Genomic DNA, 26485 nt, shown 5'->3' with positions numbered 1-26485 from the left:
ACTTTTGGTATCCAATTTGGATCCATACCTCTTTAAAATAAATATGGATATAAATTTTTACATCCGATTAACATTTATATCTGTATCTGTATTCACCAAATAAAAATAAATATAGATATAGATATATATTAATATCCGATCCAATTTTAGCTCTAAGTTTGGGAGTTTTGATTTTGATGAACCTAGCCTCTCCTCACAACCCTCAATTAATTAATTTCGTTAATTCTGTCTACAGTGGCTTGACCCGCATGGGAGTCCAAACTCCATCTTAGATGGGGTTGGGTGGGTACTAGCTCAATAAATTGTAGCTTTGATAACATACACGTGCTAAAAAGCAAAATTCTAGAAAACATGTCGCGTCACGAAGAGCTATGTATAAAATCTTTCCTAAATTTGGGCTCGTTTGGTTCGCGGAAAACATTTTTCTTCCTAAAAATATAATTCCTGGAAAGTAGATTCCTAAAAAGAGGATGTCTGAGAAAATACTTTTGGCATGTTTGGTTGACCATGGAAAAGTAACAGATTTTTAGAGTGCTTATGTTTGGTTAACCATCCACTTTCCTGGAAAAGCTATGTATAATTCCTATTATACCCTTAATAAAAATTAGATATTTAATGCCTCTTTAATGCTGTAGGGCTTTTTTGAAAAAAAATAAAAATAGAGTGATTTTTATCTCATGGAAAGGTAACTTTTCCATGTTTCTCATGGAAAAGACTTTTCCATGAAATGTGGGAATCATATTCCTATGGGAATACAACGTTTTCATCTCTTTCTTTCGAAAACTCCAACCAAACAAGAGGCATCTCATTACTTTTCCGTTGACCACACTTTTCCTCCTTTTTCCGCGAACCAAACGAGCCCTTTGAGGTAAGGCATCGAGGTAGAGTTTATGCAGGGCACTTGTAGGCTTTCTTGGTTATTTAAGAGTGCTAGAGAGGCCATAAGGGAGGTAGCCTTCTATGCCAAGACCTTGGAGCGAAATACAAGGCTACAACAAACGTGCGTTCACAAATAGTTACTTTGATCTGGGAACGTGAGCGTAGTGATGGATGAAAGCAGCATGGTTATGTTGTCAAAGCCACGCTCTATGATATTTGGATGATGGTAAGAGAGGGCGTTATATTTCAGGCTATGCATGTATATCGTGAAGCTAACGGGGCTGCCGACTAGGTTGCAGCATATGTAGCGAGCCACTCAAGAGGCACTCTATGGACTGAGAAGGGTGAGATATCCGGAACACTTCATAACCTTTTATTTTTCGATTCTATTGGATGGATTTATACCTGTGATGTATGAAATGCCCATTTTAGCAAAAAAAATAAATAAAAAAAAACAAAAAATGTGCTCTAGCGGCAGCTGAAGAATAATAAATTTTGGCATGTCCTTGTATTTCTGTTACTTCAAGGAAACAAGAAGAAAGGAGATGGATCAAAGGTTAAAAAGATAGGAAGCCCCAAGAGTTTCATGCTCTCCTTCTTTTCTATTTTATTTTTTCTAATTCCATCAAATTATCTTTGCCTTTCTCTATTTTAATTCTCAATAGGCAATACATCTATTTGTGTCCCTTTTTTATTTAGTATCTAATATAATACACGCAAGTTTCAACGCGATTCTTTTCCAAATATTTTATTCGAGTTCGATCCACAGTGCCATGAGATGGCTTGTTATTTTATTTTTTTTTCTTTTTTGTTGGGTGATGGATATGGATGTGATAGGCTGATTGGTTAAGTTGGGTTCATAAAAATCAAACATATAACTTAACTATGACTAGGCTTTTTCACCTCAAAGAACATAGAATTAGGTTGGGTAAGAATTTACCAGAGCCAGACTTGGAGACAAAAGGTTTTATGGATCTATTTTTTGACCCAAACTTGAGCACAGACATAGATTCGGGCTAAGTCCTGGTCAAATCTAGATAGATATGAGCCTGTGGGCATTAGTGATCGCCCTAAGTTGATCCTAACTTTGTATATCTATATAAGATGAATATATCAAATATCACCATGAAGATGGCTCCATTTAATTTCAACTTATTGAGATTTATCAAATCTCTTTTTTTTTCTTTTTTATTATTCTATTATAATTTGTTTCTGGGGTTTGGGTTGAATCTTTCAAGTGAAACAATTATTGATCTTCTTTCGCGATGTTATTTGTTGGATCACACCCCATGCAGTTCTCAAAGCACCCCAAACTCTCTTATTTTGATCATCCTGCATAGATCTCAAAGCAGCGTTTGAGCAGCATGAAGGAAGATAAATCATTCTTTCACACGAAAGATATAGCCTCTACCCTTGTTTGGGTGCCTTGTGGTTTGTCTTAGTAAATATATCCATTTGTCTAACAACTAGAAATTCTGGGATAGTGTATTATAAATATTGGGATCTAGATACTTATTATGTAGGTGAATCTCTTCTCTTTTTATTTCTCAAAAAGTGGGAAAACATTTTAGCCTCTCTCTCTCTCTCTACAAAGGTGTCTAATATGTAAATTCAATCAAATATCAAGTGTTCAATATATTGGGATCGATGGTTTTTGTCATGCCCCCATCTGCGTGGAGCATGTGAGGCACTGCTCAGATCCCTTTCCGATTTTGTTTTTCATCCAAAATGCGTCTGCAGGATTTGGAGACACATGCCTTATATGCCTAGGCTCTGAAACGAGTCTAGCCAATGTGGAATCTTTCATTCACTCACCCTCAGACTAGAGCCGTCTTCGACTCTGATATCAAATGTCACGCTCCTGCGTGAGGCACCCAATGCCCACATGAGGGCCACATAAGGGAAAAACATGAAGCTTCCCTGCCAGATATTGTCCGGTTTTAGGGTCCGCACACGCGTTGCTCAGACCCCTTTCTGGTTTTGTTTTCCACCCAAAACGCGACTGCAGGATTTAGAGATAGCTGCTTTGTTCTAAAACAAGTATATCCTATGTGAAATCTTTCAGTTTTAATACTTGAAAAAGGGTGACTCGGTGGTTGTTAAGCATCCAACTCTTTTTGTAAAGCAAGGACCGTAGTAGCTGTGTGCAATAAAAGGGTGTGCTTCTGGGTATTGCTAGCAGTTATTTTTTCATGCATTTTTTTTTATTTCCTTTTTGTTCTTTTGTTCTTTTTTTCTTTTTTTTTGACATAAAAGATCCCTACTCGTTTGAATGTCTTGTTTATATTCACAAAATAGAGAAGGATACATTTCCTTCGAATAAAATTTGGAAGATATTCTACCTCCCTATTTCTTAAAAAAAAAAGAAAAAGAGAAAGATACAAAAAGACATACATATTGTATTTTTGTTCAAAAGACGCTGAAAAAGATATTCACGGGACAAAACTTTTTCTTGAGAAATGGGTTATCCATCCATATCAACTTTTGCAACAATATACTCTTAAAATTAGATTGGATAGCATCTTATATTCCTAATCACAGGGGATCCATTTTGTAGACAACTATGGTAGATATCCTCCTTTCTGAGTTATTAGATATTTTATTTTCTGCTGCTCACAAACATATTTATTCTAGATTAGTTTAATAAATCCGAAATACCAAAAAAACAACAAATACTCAAGAAATTTACAGCATGTTTTTCCTGGCAGGATTATGTAAAAGAAGACATTGTTGCCTGCATTAAGCAAGCAGGCGCTCTATGCCTATCAATGTAGCGCGGACTGCAGACTAAAGCTGGATTTTTGACTGTACCAATGCTGATAGCAGACATTGCTCTCCTCTTTTTTTAAATCCATTCAAATCTAATTACAAACACCACGATCGGCCCGTAGTCAGTCCCAATGGATCCATATTAGAATATTTCTTGTTCCACATAGATTATGGGTCAGGTTCGCTCTGATACCAGTTGTAACAATCTAAGACTTCACCCAAAATATCTAGTCGGAAAGTATTATTTAGATTTCTTTATCCTGTATAAGTATCTAAAATTTACTCAGCAAATAATTGATATGGAATTAAACATACGTTCGTATGGGTCATCACAATAGTAGACCCTGAAAAACGCAAAATATTATAGGTAGCTGAGTTGGTTCAGGCTGGACCCGGATCCGGATCCGGACCCAATCTATCGCCACCTGCCCTGCTTAATGCTGCATCTCGTGGCCTCCCTCGATCCGCTTATTTAGTCGACACCGCAGAGCGGTCTTTTCTTTCATCTGTCACGCCGAAGCGCGAACTTGTGGGGACGGCGAGCCCTTATAAGTTTCGTTTACTCCGTCCGTAGATAAAATCATCCACACCCGCGAGGGCCTCGGCCTCGCCCCTCCACTCCCCCTCGACCTAATTTCCATCCATCTTCATCAAGAACCAAAAAGAAACAAGAGGAAAACGGATCTCCCGTTGTTTCTTGGATGACGAATTGAACGAAGGAGGCGAGAAGAGAAGGCGGTCTCCTCCAGTCCTCCTCCTCCTCCTCCTCCTCCTCCTCCGAACTGCTCCCCTTTCTGCCCAACGCCTGTCGCCCACATCGATGGCCGATGTTTTCTTCCTCCGTTGTTATCTCCTCCTCCCTTCTCGTCTCCCGCTCTTATCCCCTCTCCGCTGCACCAACTCCTCGAGATTAAGAAGAAGGCCTCCGCAGAACACTAGCTTGGATTCTGCCGTTGCTGCTGCTTTCGCCCACCGGCCGAAGCGGTTTTCTCATCTCAAGGTATGATCTTATTCTTTACCCTTTCTTTACACCGGAATAACCAGAACAGTAGGGGATCTTTGGTTATCTTTTTGCCGAATTTTACCAATTTAAAGGTAACAATTTCAAGAACGGCATCGTTAGCCCGGTGGTGGTTCATGGGTCAGATTAGTGTGGTCTTGTAATGGAGAGGTTTTGCGATAGGGTTCATGGCGAGACGAGAAAGAGGATGTGGGTCGACACGTGAAGGAAGTCAACGTGTCCTTTGATGTCCTTGAGAGACAAAGTCGGTAAGAATAGATAATTTGGGGACAATAAAGCGGTTCTATGGCAGAGTTCGGTGACCTCGTTCTGTAGTTCTTGATAGTTTCCTGTCTTTATTTGTTTGCCCATGGAGACGTTATTCTTCTTAATTGATCTGTTGTTTCAGGTGCATGCAGTTGCTGCTGACAACAACGAACCAAAGTGGTGGGAGAAGAATGCAGGACCAAATATGATTGATATCCATTCCACGCGAGATTTTCTGGATGCATTAAGCCAGGCTGGCGATAGGCTTGTTATTGTTGAATTTTACGGCACTTGGTGTGGTTCTTGCCGAGCCTTATACCCGAAGGTGACCTTACTTAAGTTTTATGCTCTGAGTTTTTGATTTCTTGCATTCCCATCTGCTCAGCATTATTGGTATTTATTCAGGTCCTGAACAAGTTAGGGTTTTAAGGTTTTTCATGTAGCTGTATTTTGTCCAAATTGGTGGTATCTTCGTCTCACTTAGTGACTCGGAAGACTCCACAAAGTCAATGCCATAGTAATTGCTAATCAATGGTGCAAGTGACACCAACTAAGAGAAAGAGAAGATCATTGCTTCTATAGACCATTCTCCGATTCTAATCATGGACTCAAAATATCATCATTCATGCTTATCTTTGCCAAAAGAAGACTTTTTTTTGACTTTTTTATTGTATTTTGTTGATGTAATGATTTTCTTGTTCGATATCTGTAATTTTATGAGAATGGGTATTGTTAACTTTTATTTTCTTCTGACAATAAAGATAGTTTCTATAAATAGTTTTGCGTGCTTTGTTGTCCATACAAAAACATTGATGACGAACTGATGGCATAGGCTTAATTTAATACCAGCATAGTACTATCCCTCCAGCTGTCTCCTTGCGTGCTTAATTATTCTCTTAATTTCAGACAAATGTTATCTTTCTCCCATTCGATGTTTGGCTAAAAATTTGCCATAAGAGGACTATGCGTTTATTTTCCCGCATGCAGCTCCTGGTCAGTCATGTTTAGTTCCATCATATTTCGCATCGAGTTCTCATTTTTCCTGGTGTTTACTAAATATTCTGTGCTGGAGGTTTTATTCTGTATAATCTTAATTTTATGATGAAATACCTAATGATTTCTTTATTGGAAACATACATTAGGTTTTTTTATAGCATTTAATTATTTTAGGATGAAACATCTAATGCTTTCGATATTCGAGATGGTAGTTATATGTTGTATAGCCATTTATTCTCTCTTTTCCTTGGAATGATCTCTCAGCTTTGTAAGACAGCTCAAGAGAACCCCGACATTGTATTCTTAAAAGTAAATTTTGATGAAAACAAGCCAATGTGCAAAAGATTGAATGTTAGGGTGCTTCCTTACTTTCATTTCTATCGTGGTGCTGATGGACGATTGGAGTCTTTTTCCTGTTCCCTAGCCAAGGTGAGTCATTTCCTCCATTTTATCTGAACCCTTTTTTCTCCATTGTATCTTAACTTGAACTTGCTAGTTTGTATTCTAATGCTATAAACTCCAATTTTTCTTTGTATCCAACTACTTGTTTTTCCACCATTCCATACAAATCATTTTCTGCATGTGCTCAGCTCCTTTGACTACATGCCTAGCATCTTTGATTGCATGCTTCATTTGTTCATTAAATCTTGAACTTAATATATCACATTATTAATCAAAATAACAAATTTACCATAATATATGGAAGATTATACAGAAGTAAAGCTTTCATGAAATGATACTCTGGGTAAAATTTTTCAGCACTGTAGTTTTTTCAGCTATGTTTCTGGGAAAAAAAAGTAATGCTCGATTTGATCACAGCAATTAAGATACTACATCCACTAAAGCACTTTATGGAAGTTTAGGGCCAAATCGGAGGCATATTTATTCTCTTATTTAGTGTTGGTCAGGAAATTCTTTAGAAATATTGATGCATGAAATTTTTATTCCATGAAGATGAGCAGATACAGAATAAAACAGTTTGTACCATAAGGTTTAGGAGATGGAGGAGGAAGGCCTGGGATCAGGAAGTGTCAAATAGATTTTTCTTACAGAACATCTGTTAAGTGGCATCGTGCTGGACTATATTATTTTGACGAGCGTAGAGCTTTAGTCCTTGAGACAGGATATGTGGTATTCAGATTTCATGGTAAAGGCTAGACCATCGAGTAACTTCTGATGCTATACGTCCCTGGTGCCTCTGGCAGTATGTCATCATGTTGGCCTGTACTAGCTTCCACAAAAAGTAATTCTTCCTACGGGCTGAAATAATATGTCATCATGTTGGCTTGTACTAGCTTCTACAAAATTAGTTCAGCCCATGGGACCAATTAATATCCTTCAAAGTAAGTAATTTGGAACTCAAATCATCTTGTACAAATTGAGGTGGATCTTAGTGCGTGACTAGGCTTTTAGCATTGTGAGATTATCCGTTGTTGGGCTTGGTCGTTTTCATATGTTAACAAGTCAATTTAGAGATCTAGTGAAGAAATGTAAGGTGTTAAATGATATGGAGAAAATCTACCAAATCAAACATCCAAAAGACATCTAGTCTTCATCATGGATGAAATATTTATTCCCAAATTGCATGTGTTGTGATTATGATGGATATGTTTTGGGGAACCATGGGTTTTAAAGGATTTATAATTTGAACATTGGTGGCTTCGTCATGGGGAGCTGAAGGCAAACAATGCTAGTGGGTGGTCATCTAATTTGAATGGACAGGCTACTTAAAGATTCTATGGAAGGCAGAACTTTGTAAGGTAATATCAAGGAACACGATAAGGATCTGTTTGATAACAGTCAATGTGCGTAATAATATATCTTAAATACTGTTGAGTGCGTAGTTGTAGAGCGACAAAGCTGTTGAGTGCTTAGAAACTGGGCGTGCTTATGAAAGCTGATGGAGGGCAATGAGATAGTTTGAAGCAAGAATAGTAAAGTTTGCTTATTTTTGAGAAGTCCATCTACAAGAAATTTGTATGTAAATTGGCAAACTTATACAATTATGCGTGACTTTACCTGAAAATTGTTACTCCTTGTAATAAAGGAAATAAGATATGATCTTGTTAAATCTCCGCAAAATTATAAGAAAGAAAGTTGATTCACAAGGTCCAAAGTAAACGATGGATTTTGGAGGCATATTTGTTTCTTCTCATTTTTGCATGCTATTACATAAAGATGGTACCCTGAAAGTTACATTATAGTTAAGTGGATATGAAGACATAGATTGAACACAAGATGTAGGAAGTGTGTTAGAATGTGCTCTTTTGACTATTTTTTCATCCTTTTTATATAGTTTTATCACAAGATGGGAGGATCACTTTTATTCTTTGATTTTCAAGGTAGTTCAATAATGAAAGACTTTTAGGTATAGTCAGTTTGTAGATGGAGTTCATATTGTTCTCTAGAAAGGCACTAAAAAAAGCTGATAAAGAGAATGTTGAATTGTGTTCATAACATTCAAATGACTTTAATGGAAGAACAATGGGTAGTAGATTGTGTAGTGATTAGTCATAGGCATGTGGATAATATGAGTTGAAATAAAAGGTTTATCAATTTTTTTTAATTTTTTGAGCAAGGCTTATGATTGGTTGGACACCTATTTTCTAATTATACCACAAGTAGAGAGCTACTTGGGCTTCTTCTAGAGGTTCAAATATCTAAATGGTTCTTTATGTCTTGTTCTGCTAATTGTATAGCAAGTCACTATATTATGTGATTAAAATATCTCAAGGAAGATGAGTGCCAATTGTCTTTGTTTTTGGTGAAGTTGTAAGTAATATGGATGACAAAGCATTGTGTGAGGTCTTATTTATGTTATAGTTAAGGTGAAAGGGGTAGAAACATATCTTTGTAGTTCATTATTATAGTGAAAGTGGGGTTATCTATCTTTGTAGTTTGTTTATTCTAGTTGTTTAAGGCAAATAGTGCTACTGTCCTAGGATTTTGAATATTTCCTTGGAGGTTTTGTAGGAGTGTCTAATCTATAAAGATTATGATGCCCCTTGGAGAACAGGGGAATCTTAGAAACCTACAGTGCTTTTGGTCTAGGAATAGGTCTATAGGTATGGCCTTAAAGTCTTGGAGATGTTATTTCCTTCTCTCTGCCTTATTGCTCCAGGATGCTTATGTAAATGATTTCTCAAAGATCCTAGCATTAGCTATCGCATTTCCTTGGTTCTTTCCCATGGCTTAGGGAGCTGCTTTTTTGGGTGAACCTCGTGGAAGTGCTTTAATACATGATTTCTGAGAGACTAAATAAAAGTGGCTTGTTGCCTTTATTATGGAGAGATGTTAGAGATGAGGAATTTTAAGGATTTAACCTCCTTCCTGGAGCTCGTAAAGGGCTTCTATTAGCTGTACTCTAGGGGCAACTGATTTTATATGAAGGTTTCTAAGTCTTTTCTTTTTCTTAGACTACTAATAATTGGTTTAATAGGATTAGTTTCACAGAAGGATTAGTGCTGAGCTAGCTTGTCATATTGGGTGGAGATCTTGACTTGGAACCGCTTAGATAGAAGAGGAAGAGAGGTTCAGATAACTTGTATGTGTTTTGAGAGGGTTGATATAGAGCACTTGCTAGTTTTTTAGACTTCATAAGGACATTTGATAAAGGATTTGAAGCATCAGCAATACTTTATGATTGCCCTCTCTCTAATTAGTCTTCCTAGGTGAAATTGGCAATGCCACCTGGACATGGGACATGGGTGTCAAGTATCCAAGTCTCTTGAGGTATCCAACATGACAATCATAAAAAAATATGTACGTGGACACGACGACTATAAACATATATACTATTCTAGAATAGTAGAAATTCTTAAGTAGCATGCAAATCTGATAAAAAAAGTTATACAATTAATTTGTGAATTTTTGGTTGGCAATATGACCGACTGTAAATGAAGCAATGAAGAAGCAACATGTTTGTTGTGAACTTTTATGTGTGAGATTATCGTATCCCTGCTCTTGAACTATTGATATTCAAATCAAATGATGGGTGGCATGGAGAGTGTATGTTAGCGGTGTTGTGTTTCCTTTAATATACACTCTTTCTACCACCTTTCAAGGCCTCAAGGAAGCTGTCTTAAGAGATAGAAGGGGTAAGGTGTGCTATCCAATCTCAGCAAGAATTAAGAATTATGAATTTAGAAGGAAATGATGGGGTTCTATGTTAGCAAAGACAAGACAACAGGGTTGTCGCATCTTAATGTAAAATTTGAAATATAAAAAGTTTGAAAAAGAAATCCTTTTAGAAGGGCCAGGGAGAAAGGTTAAGTTGTGAAGGGAACAATTGTTAGCCCTTCTCTAGTTTAGCTAAGAGAGTAGGAAATTGAACCAAAAAAAAAAAAGAAAAAGGATAATAAAGTGAGACGAGGGAGTAGAAGAGAAGTTATTTTTATGGTGGAAAGATTCAAAAGGAACACTTATAAAGGTATGCAAACCATCGTTTGCAGTACCAATTTGGTACTTTTATTGGTATCATGTCGAGACAATGTTGTATAGGTCGGTTCATGGTATCGACACTTGCTAGTCCTCGGTATCGAGTATCAATTTGCTACCGATACGATACATTACGCCCAATATCGGGCGACATGGTTCAATATGGCTAACCATGATACAAACCATTCGCACTTTCTTTTGTTTTATCTCTCTCTCTCGTCTCCCCTTCTTAAGTGAGACAGAGAAGTGGGGCACTTATGGTCACATGTTGTGTTGTGTCGTGGGGACATGGCAGAAAATGTGAAACGTAGTGTCCGAGTAATATTGAAAATTGGCTTTGAAGATTACATGATAAAATATTTGGGAAGGGTAAAGTTTTTGAATCATGGGGACAAAAGCTCACTAGGGATTGATTGACCATTCAGGTTGCGTACCTTGGGGTTAAAAAACCGTGGGAAGCCTTGATCCCACAAGGTTAGCAGTAGACCTCAAGAATTCCTCTATTATGTAATATTTAGTATCAACCGCCTCGAATCTTGATCACCTTTTCCTCATAGGGCATTACCACATCATCATGTTTTCACATCTATGCCTCCATCCTAAGTATGTTTACCACTCTCTCTCCTCCCTCCCTCTACCATGTTCATGGCTCAACCACCTCTAATACTATTGACCTATCCACATTTGTCTCTTTCTCTCTGATTATGCTGCCACTCGACCACTGCCACCATTAGGCCCCTCACCTTTCCTTCGCTATTTCCCACTATGGCCGTTGCTTGACCACCACCATCACTGTGGCCCTTCACCAACCAGCCTCCTTCCCAAAACCAATGGTTGTCATCCGACTACCACCACTCACCGGTTTCCTCACAACATGGCCATCTATTGACCACTACCACTCTGCCTAACCCTCCACCTCCTCAAATCACTCTCTCCCCTCTATCTCCACCTGAACACCCCACTACCTGTCGCTCCCCTTACCTCCTTTTATTTGAAGAGTAGAGTGTAAAATTCACCTTTTCATTCAAGATGAAAGTTTGCTGGGAATTCAAGACTTTATCGGCTAAAGATTGCATTTCTTATCAAAAAAAAAATCTACTATATAATATTGCTGTTTAACTTATTGAGTTTGCTGTCCTTTTTTCTTCAAATGCAAGGCAAGAATGAAACATTTAGAATTTCCTGCAAAAGTTAAAAAATCGTGTTGAGATCATGTTCATGAGAACAGTTGGGTTGATTTTAGCCAAAATCAGTGCTGAGATCTGTTCACCCTCTAATGATTCATGCCATATATCTTTGCTACCTATTTTTGTTTTCTTTGTCCATTTTTTCTTGTCTTCAATATTCAGCAACTTTGCTTTATCTTATGCAGGTTTCTAAATTGCTTTTTTTAAATTATTACTAAATTAAAACATGATAAATATGACAGCATTGCTAAATGCCCTCCCCTTTATGAAACTTTTGGCTCTACAGCTCACAAAGGCCAAGCTTTCATGTTATTGAACTTGATCTCAACCCCAATTAAAATGATAAACATGAAGAATGATATAGGTCTGATATGTCGTAAATGATGGAGCGTTTTCTTATTGTATGTCAAAGTGAACTTCAATTCCTAAAATTGAATATATGTCTTGCTATCTGTCTTTGACCAGCTAGGACTAAACCAAGTTGGTGGCGACCAATTCATCCATGGCTGGTCCAAAACAATGGGTTGGAGACTTCTGTCTTCCAAATTGAATAATCCTATATTGTGAGCCATCGAGCGATTGAGATAAGTGAAAATGCTATAGAACTTATCATTGAATTAGATGTAGTGGTCTCTTAGCTTAGAGGCATCTTATATTAAGATTAAGAGACTTTAGATGATCATCACCTAAGAGATAGAAGAGAGTAATCCTTAAAGACTTTCTTCACAAGTCCATTCCTTCTCATCTAAGTGAAACTTGAAAATGATAACCTCATTTTTCTCCACATTTATGGCTAGAATCAATGCTGTTTGAATCACTGAGTATGTAACCAACATCAAAGTGCTTTGAGTTCAACCTGCAAAAGATCTCCGGTCGCTAATTCCATTAGGTTGTTTATGTTGGTAAACTCTTAGATTTGCTATTCTTTCAGAACCCAGAGTCATCTTTGGAAAAGGCTTGCTAAGATCCCAAACTCTGACCTCTTCATTGTTAGAAGCCTAGAAAAATATAAAAATGGCCCTTGTGATGTACGATTCCATCGCACTCAACCCTGAGCATCAAATCTTCCAATTTTGTGCATCCACCATCTCCTTCTTCAACAAACACTGGACCTTGTGTCAGCTAAAATCTTTGCCATGGCTACAGGTCCTCTATTGGAATTAAAAGTGGCAGTTGTGGTAAAGCAATGAATGAACTTTCTCATGTCCAACATGTGGCATTTGTGTGTGGTGCACAGCTCTGGATGGGGGTCAGTTGCTAACAGGTGAGATGTGACAAGGCCCTCAAAATCATGCATAGCTGAAAAATGAGACAACATAGTGATGTATGGGAGTGGAATTGGCCTGGGAGAATGGGTTAAGTAGGTGAATTTCAGATATCCAATGTCAGCAGTGACTGGTCCCTAGATCCAAACCATCAGCAGCTACAGAGCTGTGGGACTGGGGAGATGGTGTGGGACTTTTTCTTGGAGAGCAGAAGGTACATGCATTGCTAAAAGTGTCAGAGTCATAGTAAGATTAATGATTGGGGGATATAGGGACACATGTGGAGACAGATGTGTCCTTTTGGACATGACGGAGGCCTAGGCAGTGCAGAGCATGCCAGAATGAATGAGGTTGGTGAAGATCAAGCATCATACGATCATCCCCAGCAATTAGGCTTTGTCTGGTTGTGCTTGGTAATGGTAGAGGTCATGTGTTTGTCATCAATAGACAGTGTTATTAGGGTTGAGGACAAGAGGTGAGGCTAATGCTATAGGTAGTGGGATGGGTTGAAGGGAGGAGAGCAGAGCTTTTGATAAAGAAAAAAAGCGAGGGAGCCTGCTGCAAGAACCTAGGATATGAGGTGTATCAGGTAAGGCATGCAACCAAAAACCAGTTGCACTCTCAATGCAAAAATGTAGGAAATATCCAGAAAAAAGCTGTTTATTGGTGAGTCTGCCTCTTGTTCTCAACTAGAGGGACATTTAAACTGTATATATCTTAAACACGAAGACAGCAACACACACAATACATAGCATCCAAATTTGAAACTCTATTTATTAGGAGAGACAGAAAGGGTGTCCATTGTGAAAACTTTGTCGAGGTTTGTCAGGTGAAGCCCACTACCAAAAACCAGTTGTGCTCTCTATGCAAAAAATGTTGAAAAAAAAATCGGAAAAGCTGATTTGGGGTGACCTAGATGGTTGTTACCTATTAGAGGCATGTTTAAAATCTCATGGATTTTAAACAAACTACAGCTTGCAGCCAGAAAGTAAGAATATGTTCTAGTTAGGGCATGTTTGGTTGCACTAATTGTGCCACTGGAAGACTATAACTTAGCATCACAGAAGCATGTTATCTTGCAGGTTCCTTTAAGGACCAGAACTTTAAGCTACAATGCTAGGTGCTGTAGATGCAGGACTTCAAAATCTGAGTGAGGCAAAGATGCAACAAGGTTGTTTATGTGTGCACCTGAGAATATTCACAGGCCAAACCTGATTCTTAATGTATATGGTGTGATACATGACAAAAGAAAGGGAAAAAGAGGTAAAGAAAAGAAAGAAAAGAAGCAGTGGCAACCCTGACTCGGTACCTTTCTATTGTTTTTTCTTATTCATCCCTGCAACGTGCCACCAATCTTTTGGGTTTCTGCTTAATGACATATCTACTGTTGAAATGCTTATAATTTTCTAATTGTGTTGATTAAAAACTACATGCCTCGATACTCTCTCAGATTAACCCATAAGGATTTTGTTTGTTGAGCAATACACCATTTTCTCTCTGAAGCTTTTTATATGTATTCATCTATTGCTGAGAATCTGAGATTGAGTTGAGATTTGAAGAAACGTTTATGAAAGGTTTTATATATTAGGTTCTCCTGTAGTTTTCTTTTTCTTTTTTTTCCCTTTTGTGAATGTGTTAAGTATAAATTGGAGTTGTTGCAAGTTATCTGCCCGCCTTTCATGTGATGAAGCTAGATTTTTTTAACATAAATTTGATTAAGTAACATGTCTTATCAATAAAATTAATTGGCAGTTATAGCATTTATTTGTTTATTAATGCTCTTTCTCTCAACAGGTTCTATATAAAAGTAGACCCAGTTGGCATGTATCAAATTTTGATTGTAAGAGAAATATATATATATATATTCATGTATCCTTAAGTTGCTAATTCCAACCACCCCAACCCCCCGGCTCACTTCTTTCTCTTGCCTGTGGCTCAAAATCATTTCTGTGCCATTGGGAGAAAGTGGCAGTTCCCAGTTGTATTTGAAGGGATAAGGAAAAACTAGCTTATCCTTAGAAATTGAGATCGGATAAATAATATGCAAAATCAGAAATAATAAAGCACGGATGGCCTCCCACAAGGATAATGGAGTAAATCTTGAAATGGAATATTAAGACCTTACAGCCGTCCATATTTACAAACCCAGTCAGGCAAATCTTTGTTCAGCTGAATGTTGATCATAATACTGAGGGTAAACTTAGATTTAGGTACCCATTTTCCTTTGTCCTTTAACTAATAATTATAGTAGGTGCTCATCTATCCAAAAAAAAAAATGCAGTTCTCCAGCATAGCACAAGCATAGGCTCCACTTGTGGTTAATAAATGTGTCTTTTAAGGGCAAAGCACTTGTGGGTAAACTTAGCTCATGGAAACGGAAGAGTGTCATGGCTATATAATAGGAATTGCTCATGTGCATCAGTGCATGAGCATGACACATCAGAAACGGAAGAGTGCTATAGCAAATGTCTTGGAACAGGTAAGGGACTTGTGGTCAGCTTGCTGTTTTCTTCTCAATCTCTGGTGACGAGTGTCATGGCAATAATATGACTAGCATTATCTGATAGCTGCATTAGCTTTTCACTTAATTACCAAAATGACATGTTATTGGGAAAGATTAAGCTTTTGAAACATTCCCAGATATCACCATCATTTAACTGATGCTACTTCTCTTTGTGCTCGTTTCTTGTATGGACAGCATGAGCAAACATATTTAAGCATGCAATAGTTTACCTGGAGGAGAATTGGTCTATCTTCTGTTGCAGTTATCTGACCAATTGCTTAAGAAGATTGTTATAGTTGCCATGATTCGCATGAACTTTGCTTGAGATATTAAGAATTGGGCATTTGTCCTTGATTTAGGAAATTTGCTTGTAATGTTAATCCATGAAGGTTGTCATCTGAGAAAGGAAATAAATGGTAATACTGAATTGCCAAATAACAAGGGTTTCCTGGCCTTATTATGTTAAAAAATAACTAAGATGTCATGAATAATGCTGCATGATCAAGGGCACTGTGATCTTGACTTTGTTCCTACTCCCAAGGTATGACATGATGTGTACAATCTTTTTGGCAAGTTGAAAGATGTGCTTGACTCGAAGATTAAAACCTCAGGTATTAGATAGTTGTGCATCATAGTTGGTCTTGAATTCACTTAAAAATCATATGTGCTTGTATATTCCTTTTTTAAAAGTTATTGTAAATATCAGCCCATTTTGACTGCTCGTCTTCTCTGTATACCTGCAGTTTCAGAAAATAAAGGATGCTATTGCTACACACAACACTGCTCGCTGTAGTATGGGCCCACCTTTGGGAGTAGGGGACCTTAACCTGCTTGAAACACCAACTACGCAAGAGAAGCCTGCAGAAGCCAGCCCCAGGTAAATCTGTCAGTATTTAGTCTGGATCTGGGATCTTGTAGGCAATTCACATTAAACCTCCAATTCTTCTGTAACATATCTCTGCCTCGAACCAAGAAGCATACTCATGTTTTTATTCTTTTCTGACTTGATCTGCTTGAGAATTCTGGGAAGAAAATCTACAGAAGATATGAGTAGGTGCTTGCTTGGTTCTGTTCTGCATTCTTTGGGGCTTATTTGACTTCTTGCCTATTTTGAGTTGGAGATTGTTCGACATGACATGGACCGGAGGTAGCCTGGAATGAGAGCTGGTATGGATGTGAGAAAGAATGTTGAGTAGGACCTGGCTGAAGGCGCCGGTTTTTACTTCAGAAACAGAGAATGAAAGGATCCTTATCTCCCAAAGTTCATAGTACCAAGCAGTTTATGATAAAATGCCAGAAAATATGGATTACATCTGAAGTGCAGTTTCTCTGTAGCCAACATAATTATTTGCATTGTACCTACCTTGGTATGGGATATGAAGTTGTGAAATATAAACAAAGTGAACAACGGGAACACCTAAAATAGAAATTATCTTACAAAATCTCTCAATTTTCTAAAAGATCGCGTTCGTGACTGACACTACTGAAGGTGGAATCAAAAGAGTAGGTCCCTGAGGTGGTCTATAAAAAAAAAGGAAAAATCTTACTACCGGTGCTCAGGGCCGTCTCTCAAGTTTTGCAGCTGACAAAAGTCACAAAGTCATGCTGCCTTCAAAGTTCTTGCAGTGCCAACACAAATATCCGAACTTTATCTCAAGGTATTCTAATAAATTTTCTTGCCACTAATGGTCACATCCAACTCTCAAGTTTTTCAGTTGAGCAAAATCTCGCACGCCTCGTAAGTTCTTGTAGCACGTGTATAACAATTTATATTAAAGATTTTTGTTTCCAAAAGAAACCTGGGAACAAAATAAATCGGCTCTTGTTTATAAACCAAACGTACTCTTGAATTGCAAGACAAATTGATTGTGATCCTAACTTGGATTCACGCATTGTTACGGAAACTACTTGAGGCTGAGTCAAGATATGAGTCCCTGAATATATCTCTAGGTAGTCCTATAAGTTAGTTTCGTGCTAATCTCCGCCCTGTCCTTACTCTAAATTTTTGCACCTGTGCGGTCCAAGGAAAGCCACTTTTCAGTTATAAGTATTTGAGTATATATATATATATATATATATATATATATATATATATATATATATATATATATATATATATATATATTTTGAAATTTATATTTATTATACTTACACCTAATAGTTTATAAAAGCTACATTTAACGGTGCTAGTAAATCTATTTACCTCATGTGAAAAGTCAAAATTACTCCTAAGTAATGAGTAAATTACAAAAAAAATATAAGATTAAGGATAAAATATACTTATATCTAATAATTTAAAAAATCTACGTTTATCTCCCTGAGGTTTATTCATATCCATCATTTTAACTAATAATTTAACAAAATGTTAGCCAAATTGTTAACCTAGATGAGACCTAAATATTATATCAGAAAAAATTTAGAAAATAACCAAACTAGCCTTAAGTGATATAACATCGACTCAAGGAGGAGAAGAGTCGTGAGGCGCCATAGGTCTAGAGCTTGATCTTGATGAATCATCAAAAAATAGCTACGTGTCAAGAAAAAGCAATTTAGATCTCTTAGGCAAATGGATACTTTTAAAATTTTGTACTGCAGAAAACTAGTATCAAAAGTTTTGTCGCTTAAGCCAACCTATTCATAGTCCAAGCCAGGCTATGGAACCACAATTGATGCACCCTCCAAAATAAAGAGTTCTCACACACATATTGATTTGGATCCTTTTAATAATAGACTGCCAGGGCCATTATAATTATATATGTCGACATAAAAATTCTCATCCACAACAACAATGTTAAGAAATCATGTCTACGGTATTAGACAAGTAGAACTTGGAATCAACAAATCATACACTGGCATCCCCGATCTTTGTGACGTGGTGAGCGGGGAAGCGAAAACAAACTTGATAAGAAAGAAAGCTTCTTGCCGAATGCTAGTCGGGAATTAAGGATGCTCTTTATTGAATGCTGGTTGGAATAAAAAGCTTATCATCGGTCGCTCGATGGGAAGGGATGATAATGGTAGGGTGGCGAAGCAAGAAAGAAACCCTCGCCACTCAAACTCGACGAGAAGAAGACTCCTAAAGATGGAAGACTTCGAAGAGATCGAAAAGTCAGAAAAGTAAAAGAGGAGCTTTATTTTCATATAAGGATAATTTTGACTTTATATAATAGATAAATGGCTTCACTAATGCTATCAATTTAACTGAGTATAATTATAGATTTTACAATATATTGGGTGTAAGTGTAATAAACGTAAGCCTTAAAGAGATTTTTGCAAGATTATTTTGGTCATTTTCATCATTTTAAAAATAATTTATGATATGGCACTTGGGTTCTCTTAAAAATTAATAATTTGACTAATATTCTGTTAAGTTATGAATTAAAGTATTGGATAAAAATAAATTTCAGAGAGTTGGCATAGGTTTTTTATACTACTGGGTATAAATGTAATTTATCTCTAATTTCAAGATATTTTTTTATAATTTATTCAAAATATCTTTTACACCATTAAAGTAAAAAAAAAAAGGTTTGATAGCAATTTCTCTGCGTACAGTCAAATATCAATCTAAAAATCCTTGTTCATGAAGCCAAACCGCCCAAAACTAACCATAGAAGAAAAGAAAATGATAGCCCTATCCATCAATCATCTCATCTCCCCACCTTCAACCTTCATTAACAAGGGGGCTTCTCGCATTGTGTACTCGATCCGACCATGTCAACCTTCCTAATACGTAATCAGCTTCCGCATAAGCTTCCTTCGCGTCTAATATTAAGATGAACTTCTCATCCCCAACCTTCTCAAATTTCAAGTTTGCAGGCTCAACCGACGCTGAAACGCCTACAGGCTCCGAAACACGAACCGTGCATGCAACCGGTGGGCCGACATACTTCAAGGATCGAGGCACACTGGTGGACCCAGAGGGAGGCCAGGAGCAGCGAATAATGAGTAGCTGGAGTTCATCGGATCTGAAGACCGACGCATGGATATCTGAAGATCTGAATCGTCTGCGCCCGGCTGCGCTCGCTGCTGGTGCAGGGTCGGATCAGCGGGGGTAAGATCATACTTGGTTAAGTTAAACGGTCAAGGGTCAACAAAAAAGCGACCCTCCCAACGACCGCATGAGCCCGGTCGTTTCCTTCACGCCCGTCGACCTGTGCAGATGGATGAATGATGAAGCATGAAGCCTTTCAAGATCTATGCATTAGATGATCCAATGGTCGATGGATGCGAACGAAGGTGCGTCCTTCTTTCGCCCGAAGAATACGATAGTGACTTGGTACCTCATCCATGCTCGTTCTAGCTCTTTCTGTTTTTTTTTTGCTACAACAGATGATTCATACATAAAAGTCAAAAAACAGCAAGTCTCTCAGCGCTCTGTGCAACTCTCTTTTCCAACCCACAAGGCTTCTTCCGGAATGATCAGTCACATACGAGGCCATTCCATCCGCAGCTCTGTTAGCCTCTCTATAAATATGCCTGATCTGGAAGGATATGTTTCTACTAATCATGATCCGGATGTTTCGAAATAAGGAATAGTACCCATCCATGCTGTGGTGCCGCCCCCAACTTCAGACGAGGAAGGTTGAGAGAAGCATCCACGTACTTTCGAGGAAAGCGGACGCCCATTTAACAACACCAATTCCTTTCTCCGGTGATAGAGACCAACCAGTCCGCGTCCCCTTTCTTTACTTGGAGGAAAAGATGGGAATACCCATCTATTCATTTCATGTACCTTTTTCCACGCATCGGACCCTAAGAAAGGACCGCAAGCTGTGACACTGATGAATCTGTACCCAATGAATGAAACGAATACGTTGATGGCGAGTTGTACGCAGGAAACGTCACGCATGATGGAGGGGAAAATTTGGTTCCATGTATGCGCGCGGTGAAGTGGTTGGGTCAATGTGAACACCCGTTAGGCTTTAGATCTGCTATTTCTTCAAGAAGTTGCGCGTGCGCGATAATCTTGTCTCCAATGTTCCACACCTAACCTAATACGTGGTTCTTGGTTACGGGACGTTGTTGGATCACGGAACGTTTCCCGGCTTTCCTTTCGAGTCCCTTGCAAAGTGTCTCAGTGGTATACTGTTTTTATTTGAATTTATAGCAAGAGATATATATAAAGTTTTACAAGAAAAGTCTGGCAAACTGCCACCGAGACAACAAAATTTTACTTCTTCAAGGAAATTAAGATTCTGCACGGCTTCAAAAAGGGTCAAAATGAGTGCACGGAGATTTAGGTTCATCTAGAATACATATGCATGCATTAATATGAGGCATGCCTCATCTACAAGAAACTATACTTTGCACGCTACATGGCGGTGCATCATACCAGTCATGCATATCAGTTCCTACGGGCCCTATCAATCATGCACTCGTCCCATATTGCCACCATGTGGATCTCCTCTCAGTTTGTTCCGGTAGTGTATTGCTGACATGATGCATATGGTGTAGGGTATAATTTCTTCATCTATGGAGCTTTAGCAGACGACGAGTCATGATGCTAGAACCACTGGGTCTAACACGCCCACATACCCACTTTTTGAAGAGGAATGCTCGGGGCTAGTGAATGCTTTATAAGCCAACCTACAACTTGAGTATGTTGAAATCACCCCCTCGCATGTGGGCTGGACTTTTCTTTCAATGAGCGAGCTCAACATGTGAAATTTTTTAACAATAAAGTTAAAGAGTGCGAAAATAAGGTTTGAACTCAGGATCTTTGCTCTGATACCATGTTGAAATTACCACTTATCTCAAAAACTTAAATTAATAGGATAAAATAGATTTATTTATATGTTTTAATTTTCTTACAGAGTACATGGTAGGTGTAATAACCCCAAAATATTTTTTTTTTATATAAAAAGGGATAGAATAGTCCTTTTCAATTAATATAAGGGGTAAAATAGGAAAGAATCAAAAGATAATGGCATAGTTGTAGATGCATTGAAGTGGTAAGGGTAAAATTGGAAGGAATCAAAAGTTAATGGCATAACGGTAGATATGTTGAAGTGTTAGGGGCAAAATGGAAATTTTTGGTGTGTGATGTGACTTAATTAGGAGGGTTTGGTGGCTCAGACATGAAACAGAGAGGAGAGGGAGTTCTCAGGCGACAGAGAGGAAGAAAAAAGAAGAAGAGGAAAGAAAAGGAAGAAAGGAAGAGGAAGAAGAAGAAGAAAAAAGAAAGGGAAAGGAATCTCGGTTGCACTTCCAGCTGAAGGGAAAAGTGTAGATCTCCTCCCCTCTACGCAAGAACCTCGATTTCCAAAAAGAAAAAGGTAAATATCCGTCCCTATCTAGTCTTTTGATGACATTAGGCTATACAAAGGGTGGATATAGTCTAGAGGGGTCGGATAAGGATTGTAGAGGCGGTTAAAAGAGGAAGAATCGGATTTTGACAAATTTTTCCGGCACTACGGAAAAACTGTGTCGAAGTTCCAACTTCGGTGAATTATTTAGGGGGTCAAACGACCTCCGATAGCAATGCATGTTACCTCTTTGGAATTCCCTATGAGTGTAGAATGTTAGGTAAAAATTTCATCAAATTTGGAGTCTGAAAAGTGGATCAAACCCGGGATGAAGTAACCGGCCGTCGGTCCGGATTACTGTTCATCCGGGTGGAAAAATAGGGGATTTCATGCTATAATAGAGTATTAAGCCTAGATCAAGCTAAAGGGACCTTGTACTCATGCAAAGGAGTCCCTAATACACATAAATGGTGAGTTAATTAATTAAAAAGGAAAAGAAGAAAGAAAAGAAAAGATTTAGGGAACAGGGGAGTTGAATCAATTAAAGTTTCCTATGTTATAATTGGCACGTAGATTATAGCTCTTGATACAAGACTAAATGTATTGTAAATGCATGTCACAGTTGGGCAAGAAGCTAGGGAACAAGAGGAAGAAGTTCCCCACTGCCTGCTGTAGATTCTTGGAGGCGTATCAGGGCTGTGCCAGATTGACAGGTGAGTGGGAGTCATGTACTTTGCACCATGAGCATTCCTTATTCATTTTCATGAATGTTGCCAAGTGTGACTTGATTCCACCTGAGCCTATTGATTAATTGTTGTTGTAGATTCCTCTATATTTTGTTCTCCATACTTGATTATTCTGTACATGCATTCGAGGGAACATTGAGAGGAATTACGATGGATCTGAATTGGGAAATGACATCTTTTGTAAAGTGATTTCATTTCATCTATTTCAAAGACTTGTGAGTGGGAGTCATGTACTTTGCACTATGAGCATCCTTAATTCATTTTCATGAATGTCGCCAAGTGTGAATTGATTCCACTTGAGCATATTGATTGATATTGTAGTAGATTCCTCTATAATCTTGATTCTCCATGCTTGATTATTCTGTACATGCATTTGAGGGAACATTGAGAGGAATTACGAGGGGTTGATGAGTAATTAAATTGGTTCCAAATTGTGAAATAACTTCTTTTGTAAATTGATTTCATTTCCTCCATTTCAAAGATTTGTAGAGCCTTCTTAGTGGTATATTGAGTTGTATTGCACTTCCTTGACCCTCACTCCTAACCCTGATGTTAGTTTATGATTGGGTCATGATCGAGTGAGTGGTAGTCTTGATCATACTCCTTTTTAGTAGAGTATTGGGAGGGTGCATTATGGCATTTATGCATGGCTTGGCAGTATCTGCAGGACACCTATAGTCGATGGGGTTGAACATCGGCCTTTGTGCACATAGTAGCCTTCTGGGCGGGCGGAGCCCAGTCCCTTCCTAGGGGGGGACACGGCCCTAGGCGTAGGATCGGCCGGTCCTACGACTTATATTCTGCTTGCCGCCGGGCATAGTAAGACCCCGCGAGGTGCAGTATGGCTTTCCGCGGATGTAGAATTCCCGCGAGGTGCCGTTTAGTATGTAGATGTGAGATGGATTTCTGTTCTGGATACTGGCCGGCATTTATATGATCAGTGTGGTGTCTTATCCTGCATATGCATGTGACAGTAGGGAGTTGTTGCTGGTTCGCCTGGGGCGTAAAACCCACCTCCCGATAGCTGTCTAGCATTTATGTTATCGATATGGTGTCTTATCCTGCATATGCATGTGACAGTAGGGAGTTGTTGCTAGTTCGCCTGGGGCGTAAAACCCACCTCCCGACAGCTGTCTAGTGATGATTTCAGCATATTGACACCTGATTTGTATGTTCCAGCATTATGATCTGTTGAGCATATTCATGAGTAGCATATATGTTTACTTGATTATTCCATATATGCTTCAGATGAGTTGATATTGATTGTGGTGATATTGATGATTTACTCTATATTCTCTATGTTGAGTTCATGTTCATCTTGTTATTGATCTTGAGATTTCATCTCGAGCCATGATTATATCTGGTCTCATGTGCATAGTACTCTCTACTCCACTCACTGAGTATTTATATACTCACTCCCCAGTTTGGTGTTTTTGATTGCAGGGCAGGTATTGTATAGAGAAGAGCAAGATTAGTGGTTGCATGCTAGCTGTGCCGCTCCATAGTATAGTATAATGTAGATAGAGGTTTATACCTTTTGGTGTATTATAAACCTTCTATTGTATATAGTGCATAGTTACAATCATAGATCCTGTTGTGGATATGGGTTTGACCATGGATGGATTAGGAAGCAGGTATATATATATGTGTGCAGATGAGTTATATGCCTAAGATGATGTATTGCTATATATTGTCCAGGTTTATTATGTGACAGATTATGTGATTGCTGCTCTGACAGGTAGTGTGTTGTATGTATTGAGATAATCCTGACAGGTCACTATAGGAAAAGTGATCATTTTGTGCATGCATCATGCCAAATTTTTTCAAGATTTATTGATGATTGATAGGTAGTAGGGTTCTACGCGGTGGCTGGTGGCCTTATGCCTACCCGCACCCTAGGACCGTCGCGGCGGCCCGCCGGGAATGGGGCGGGGGTCGTGACAAGAGGTGGTATCAGAGCAAAGGTTAAGAAGAGTCCTGTCAGAGCAATAGGATGAGTCAGGATTAAGTATAGGATTATACTATGGAGCATAGGATTTTTCTGTATGTTATTTTATGAGTCATTTACAACTCAGTAAAATATATCATGACTCAGTGTGTAACAATTATCCTCTCTTTTTGACTTTTTTAGAGAGATATAAAGAATACCTCCAAGGAGAGGACCTGCTCGTCCTGGAAAGAGGATGGAGCCAAATATAGTATTGGATGCGGGTTCTGCACATGTCGAGCCCCAAAGAGAAAAATCTCCTCCTGCTGATAGACGGAGGGTTGATGATCAAGGAGAGGTAGGAAGTAGAGATGCATTGATGAAATAGTTACTAGCGGAGAATCAGGCTCTGAGGGAGCAGATTGCTCGGGGGAAATCTTCTGCCCCGTCAGTAGTATCCATCCCACCTCCTGTACCTGTGCCAAGAAGTTTGGCCAGGCGGGCTCTAGATGATGAGGGGATTACTGTACAAGAATTTCTTAGGCTCAGAACCCCAGAGTTTAAGGGAGGAAGAAGGTGAAGAGCCTCAGAGATTCCTGGAGGAGACTGAAAAGATGATACGGAGACTGCCCTGTTCTGATGCAAGAGCTATAGAACTTGTAGGGCTTACAATGAAGGAAGATGCCTGGGACTGGTACCAGAGACAAGTGGAGGACAGATTGTACAGTAGGAATCCTCCAACCTGGAAAGAGTTCAGGCAAGCAGTGATGGATGAGTTTTTGTCTCCGGCTGAGAGGCAGAATCGGGCTCTTCAGTTTGAGAGGCTGAAGCAGATGCCCGGAATGAGCGTATCTGAGTACGCTCGTGAGTTCACTAGATTGGGGAAGTATGCTCCTTACATCATCCCCACTGAAGCTGCCAGGATAGAAAGATTCAGGCGGGGTCTAATTTCCCCGCTTTATAATGCAGTACTGGCAGTAGAGGTCCCCACCTTGTCTAGGCTAATTGATAAAGCAAAACAGTGGGAGACCAGAAACAAAGAGGAAAGAGCTGAAAGAGAACAGAGAAAAATGAGTATGGGGAAAGGGCAAAGCAGTAGAAATAGATCTGAGGGAGTAGATCTCTCGGAGGGCCGACGGAGCAGTCTGTACGCTCAGTTCCACCTGCCCCACGTAAGAGGAAATGGAGGGAAAGAGGTCAATCACAAGATACTTTTCTGCCATCAGTACCTCGTCCTCCGGTCACTATGGCCAGAACGGAATCCAAGTTCCAATCATGGCCAGTATGTGGCATATGTGGGAAGCAGCACCCTGGCAGATGCAGAATGGGTCAGGGAGTGTGCTACAGATGTGGACAGCCGGGTCATTTTGTCAGAGAATGCCCGCAGGGTGCCACCCAGCAGTTTGTGTCTTTGGCATCCTATCCTTCTGTGCAGATGGACAGGCCTAGTAGTAGGGAGCCTGTAGGCAGAGGTAGAGGTCAAGCACAAACATCACAGCAGAGTGCTGGACCATCTCAGCCATCAGCTCCAGTAGGCAGAGGGCAAGGAAGGGTGTTCACGGTAAATCCACAAGAGGCACGGGCATCAAATGCAGCTGTGACAGGTATGCTCCTCATTGATAAGATTAAAGCTAGAGTGTTATTTGATTCTGGAGCTACCCATTCATTTGTATCCCCTTATTTTGCTAAAAAGTTAGCTTAGGATAAGATATTAATGCATATTCCCTTAGCTATTAGTACACATGTAGGGGATAGTATAAAAGCGAAGTATGTGTATCCTACCTGTGTGGTAGAGATAGAAAGTAAAACACTCCCAATTCATTTGATTTCCAATACCACACCGAGCAGAATATGAAGAGTAGATATACTCATCCCTTTGAGTAATCAGGTAATTTAATCTTTTAAATTCGAGGACGAATTTTATATAAGGGGGGGAGGATGTAATAACCCCAAAATATTTTTTTTTTATATAAAAAGGGATAGAATAGTCCTTTTCAATTAATATAAGGGGTAAAATAGGAAAGAATCAAAAGATAATGGCATAGTTGTAGATGCATTGAAGTGGTAAGGGTAAAATTGGAAGGAATCAAAAGTTAATGGCATAACGGTAGATATGTTGAAGTGTTAGGGGCAAAATGGAAATTTTTGGTGTGTGATGTGACTTAATTAGGAGGGTTTGGTGGCTCAGACATGAAACAGAGAGGAGAGGGAGTTCTCAGGCGACAGAGAGGAAGAAAAAAGAAGAAGAGGAAAGAAAAGGAAGA

At 38.9% G+C, this 26485-nt stretch overlaps 1 protein-coding gene across 2 annotated transcripts; it reads left to right on the top strand.

Annotated features, from left to right (window-relative positions):
* Window positions 1-4152: 4152 nt before the first annotated feature.
* On the top strand, window positions 4153-16844 carry LOC103702043 (thioredoxin-like 2, chloroplastic). Of its 2 annotated transcripts, XR_603250.6 has the most exons (5): window positions 4231-4648; window positions 5058-5240; window positions 6176-6340; window positions 15845-15914; window positions 16047-16180. XR_603250.6 is itself a non-coding variant. In XM_008784327.6 (4 exons), exons 1-4 carry the CDS (start codon window positions 4469-4471, stop codon window positions 16182-16184), a joined length of 666 nt encoding a protein of 221 aa, XP_008782549.1. In that variant the 5' UTR covers window positions 4153-4468; the 3' UTR covers window positions 16185-16844. The 2 variants fall into 2 exon arrangements, 1 of the variants encoding a protein (XP_008782549.1); XM_008784327.6 differs by lacking the exon at window positions 15845-15914 and having other exon boundaries at window positions 4153-4648; window positions 16047-16844.
* Window positions 16845-26485: the final 9641 nt, after the last annotated feature.

The sequence above is a fragment of the Phoenix dactylifera genome, chromosome 5 (genome assembly GCF_051530095.1).
Source record: "Phoenix dactylifera cultivar Ajwa chromosome 5, Ajwa_hap1_PhDact_Kaust_v1.1, whole genome shotgun sequence".
Lineage (NCBI taxonomy): Eukaryota > Viridiplantae > Streptophyta > Magnoliopsida > Arecales > Arecaceae > Phoenix > Phoenix dactylifera.
The sequence above is the reverse complement of the archived record's forward strand: the minus strand, read 5'-3'. Positions and strand labels throughout refer to the sequence as shown.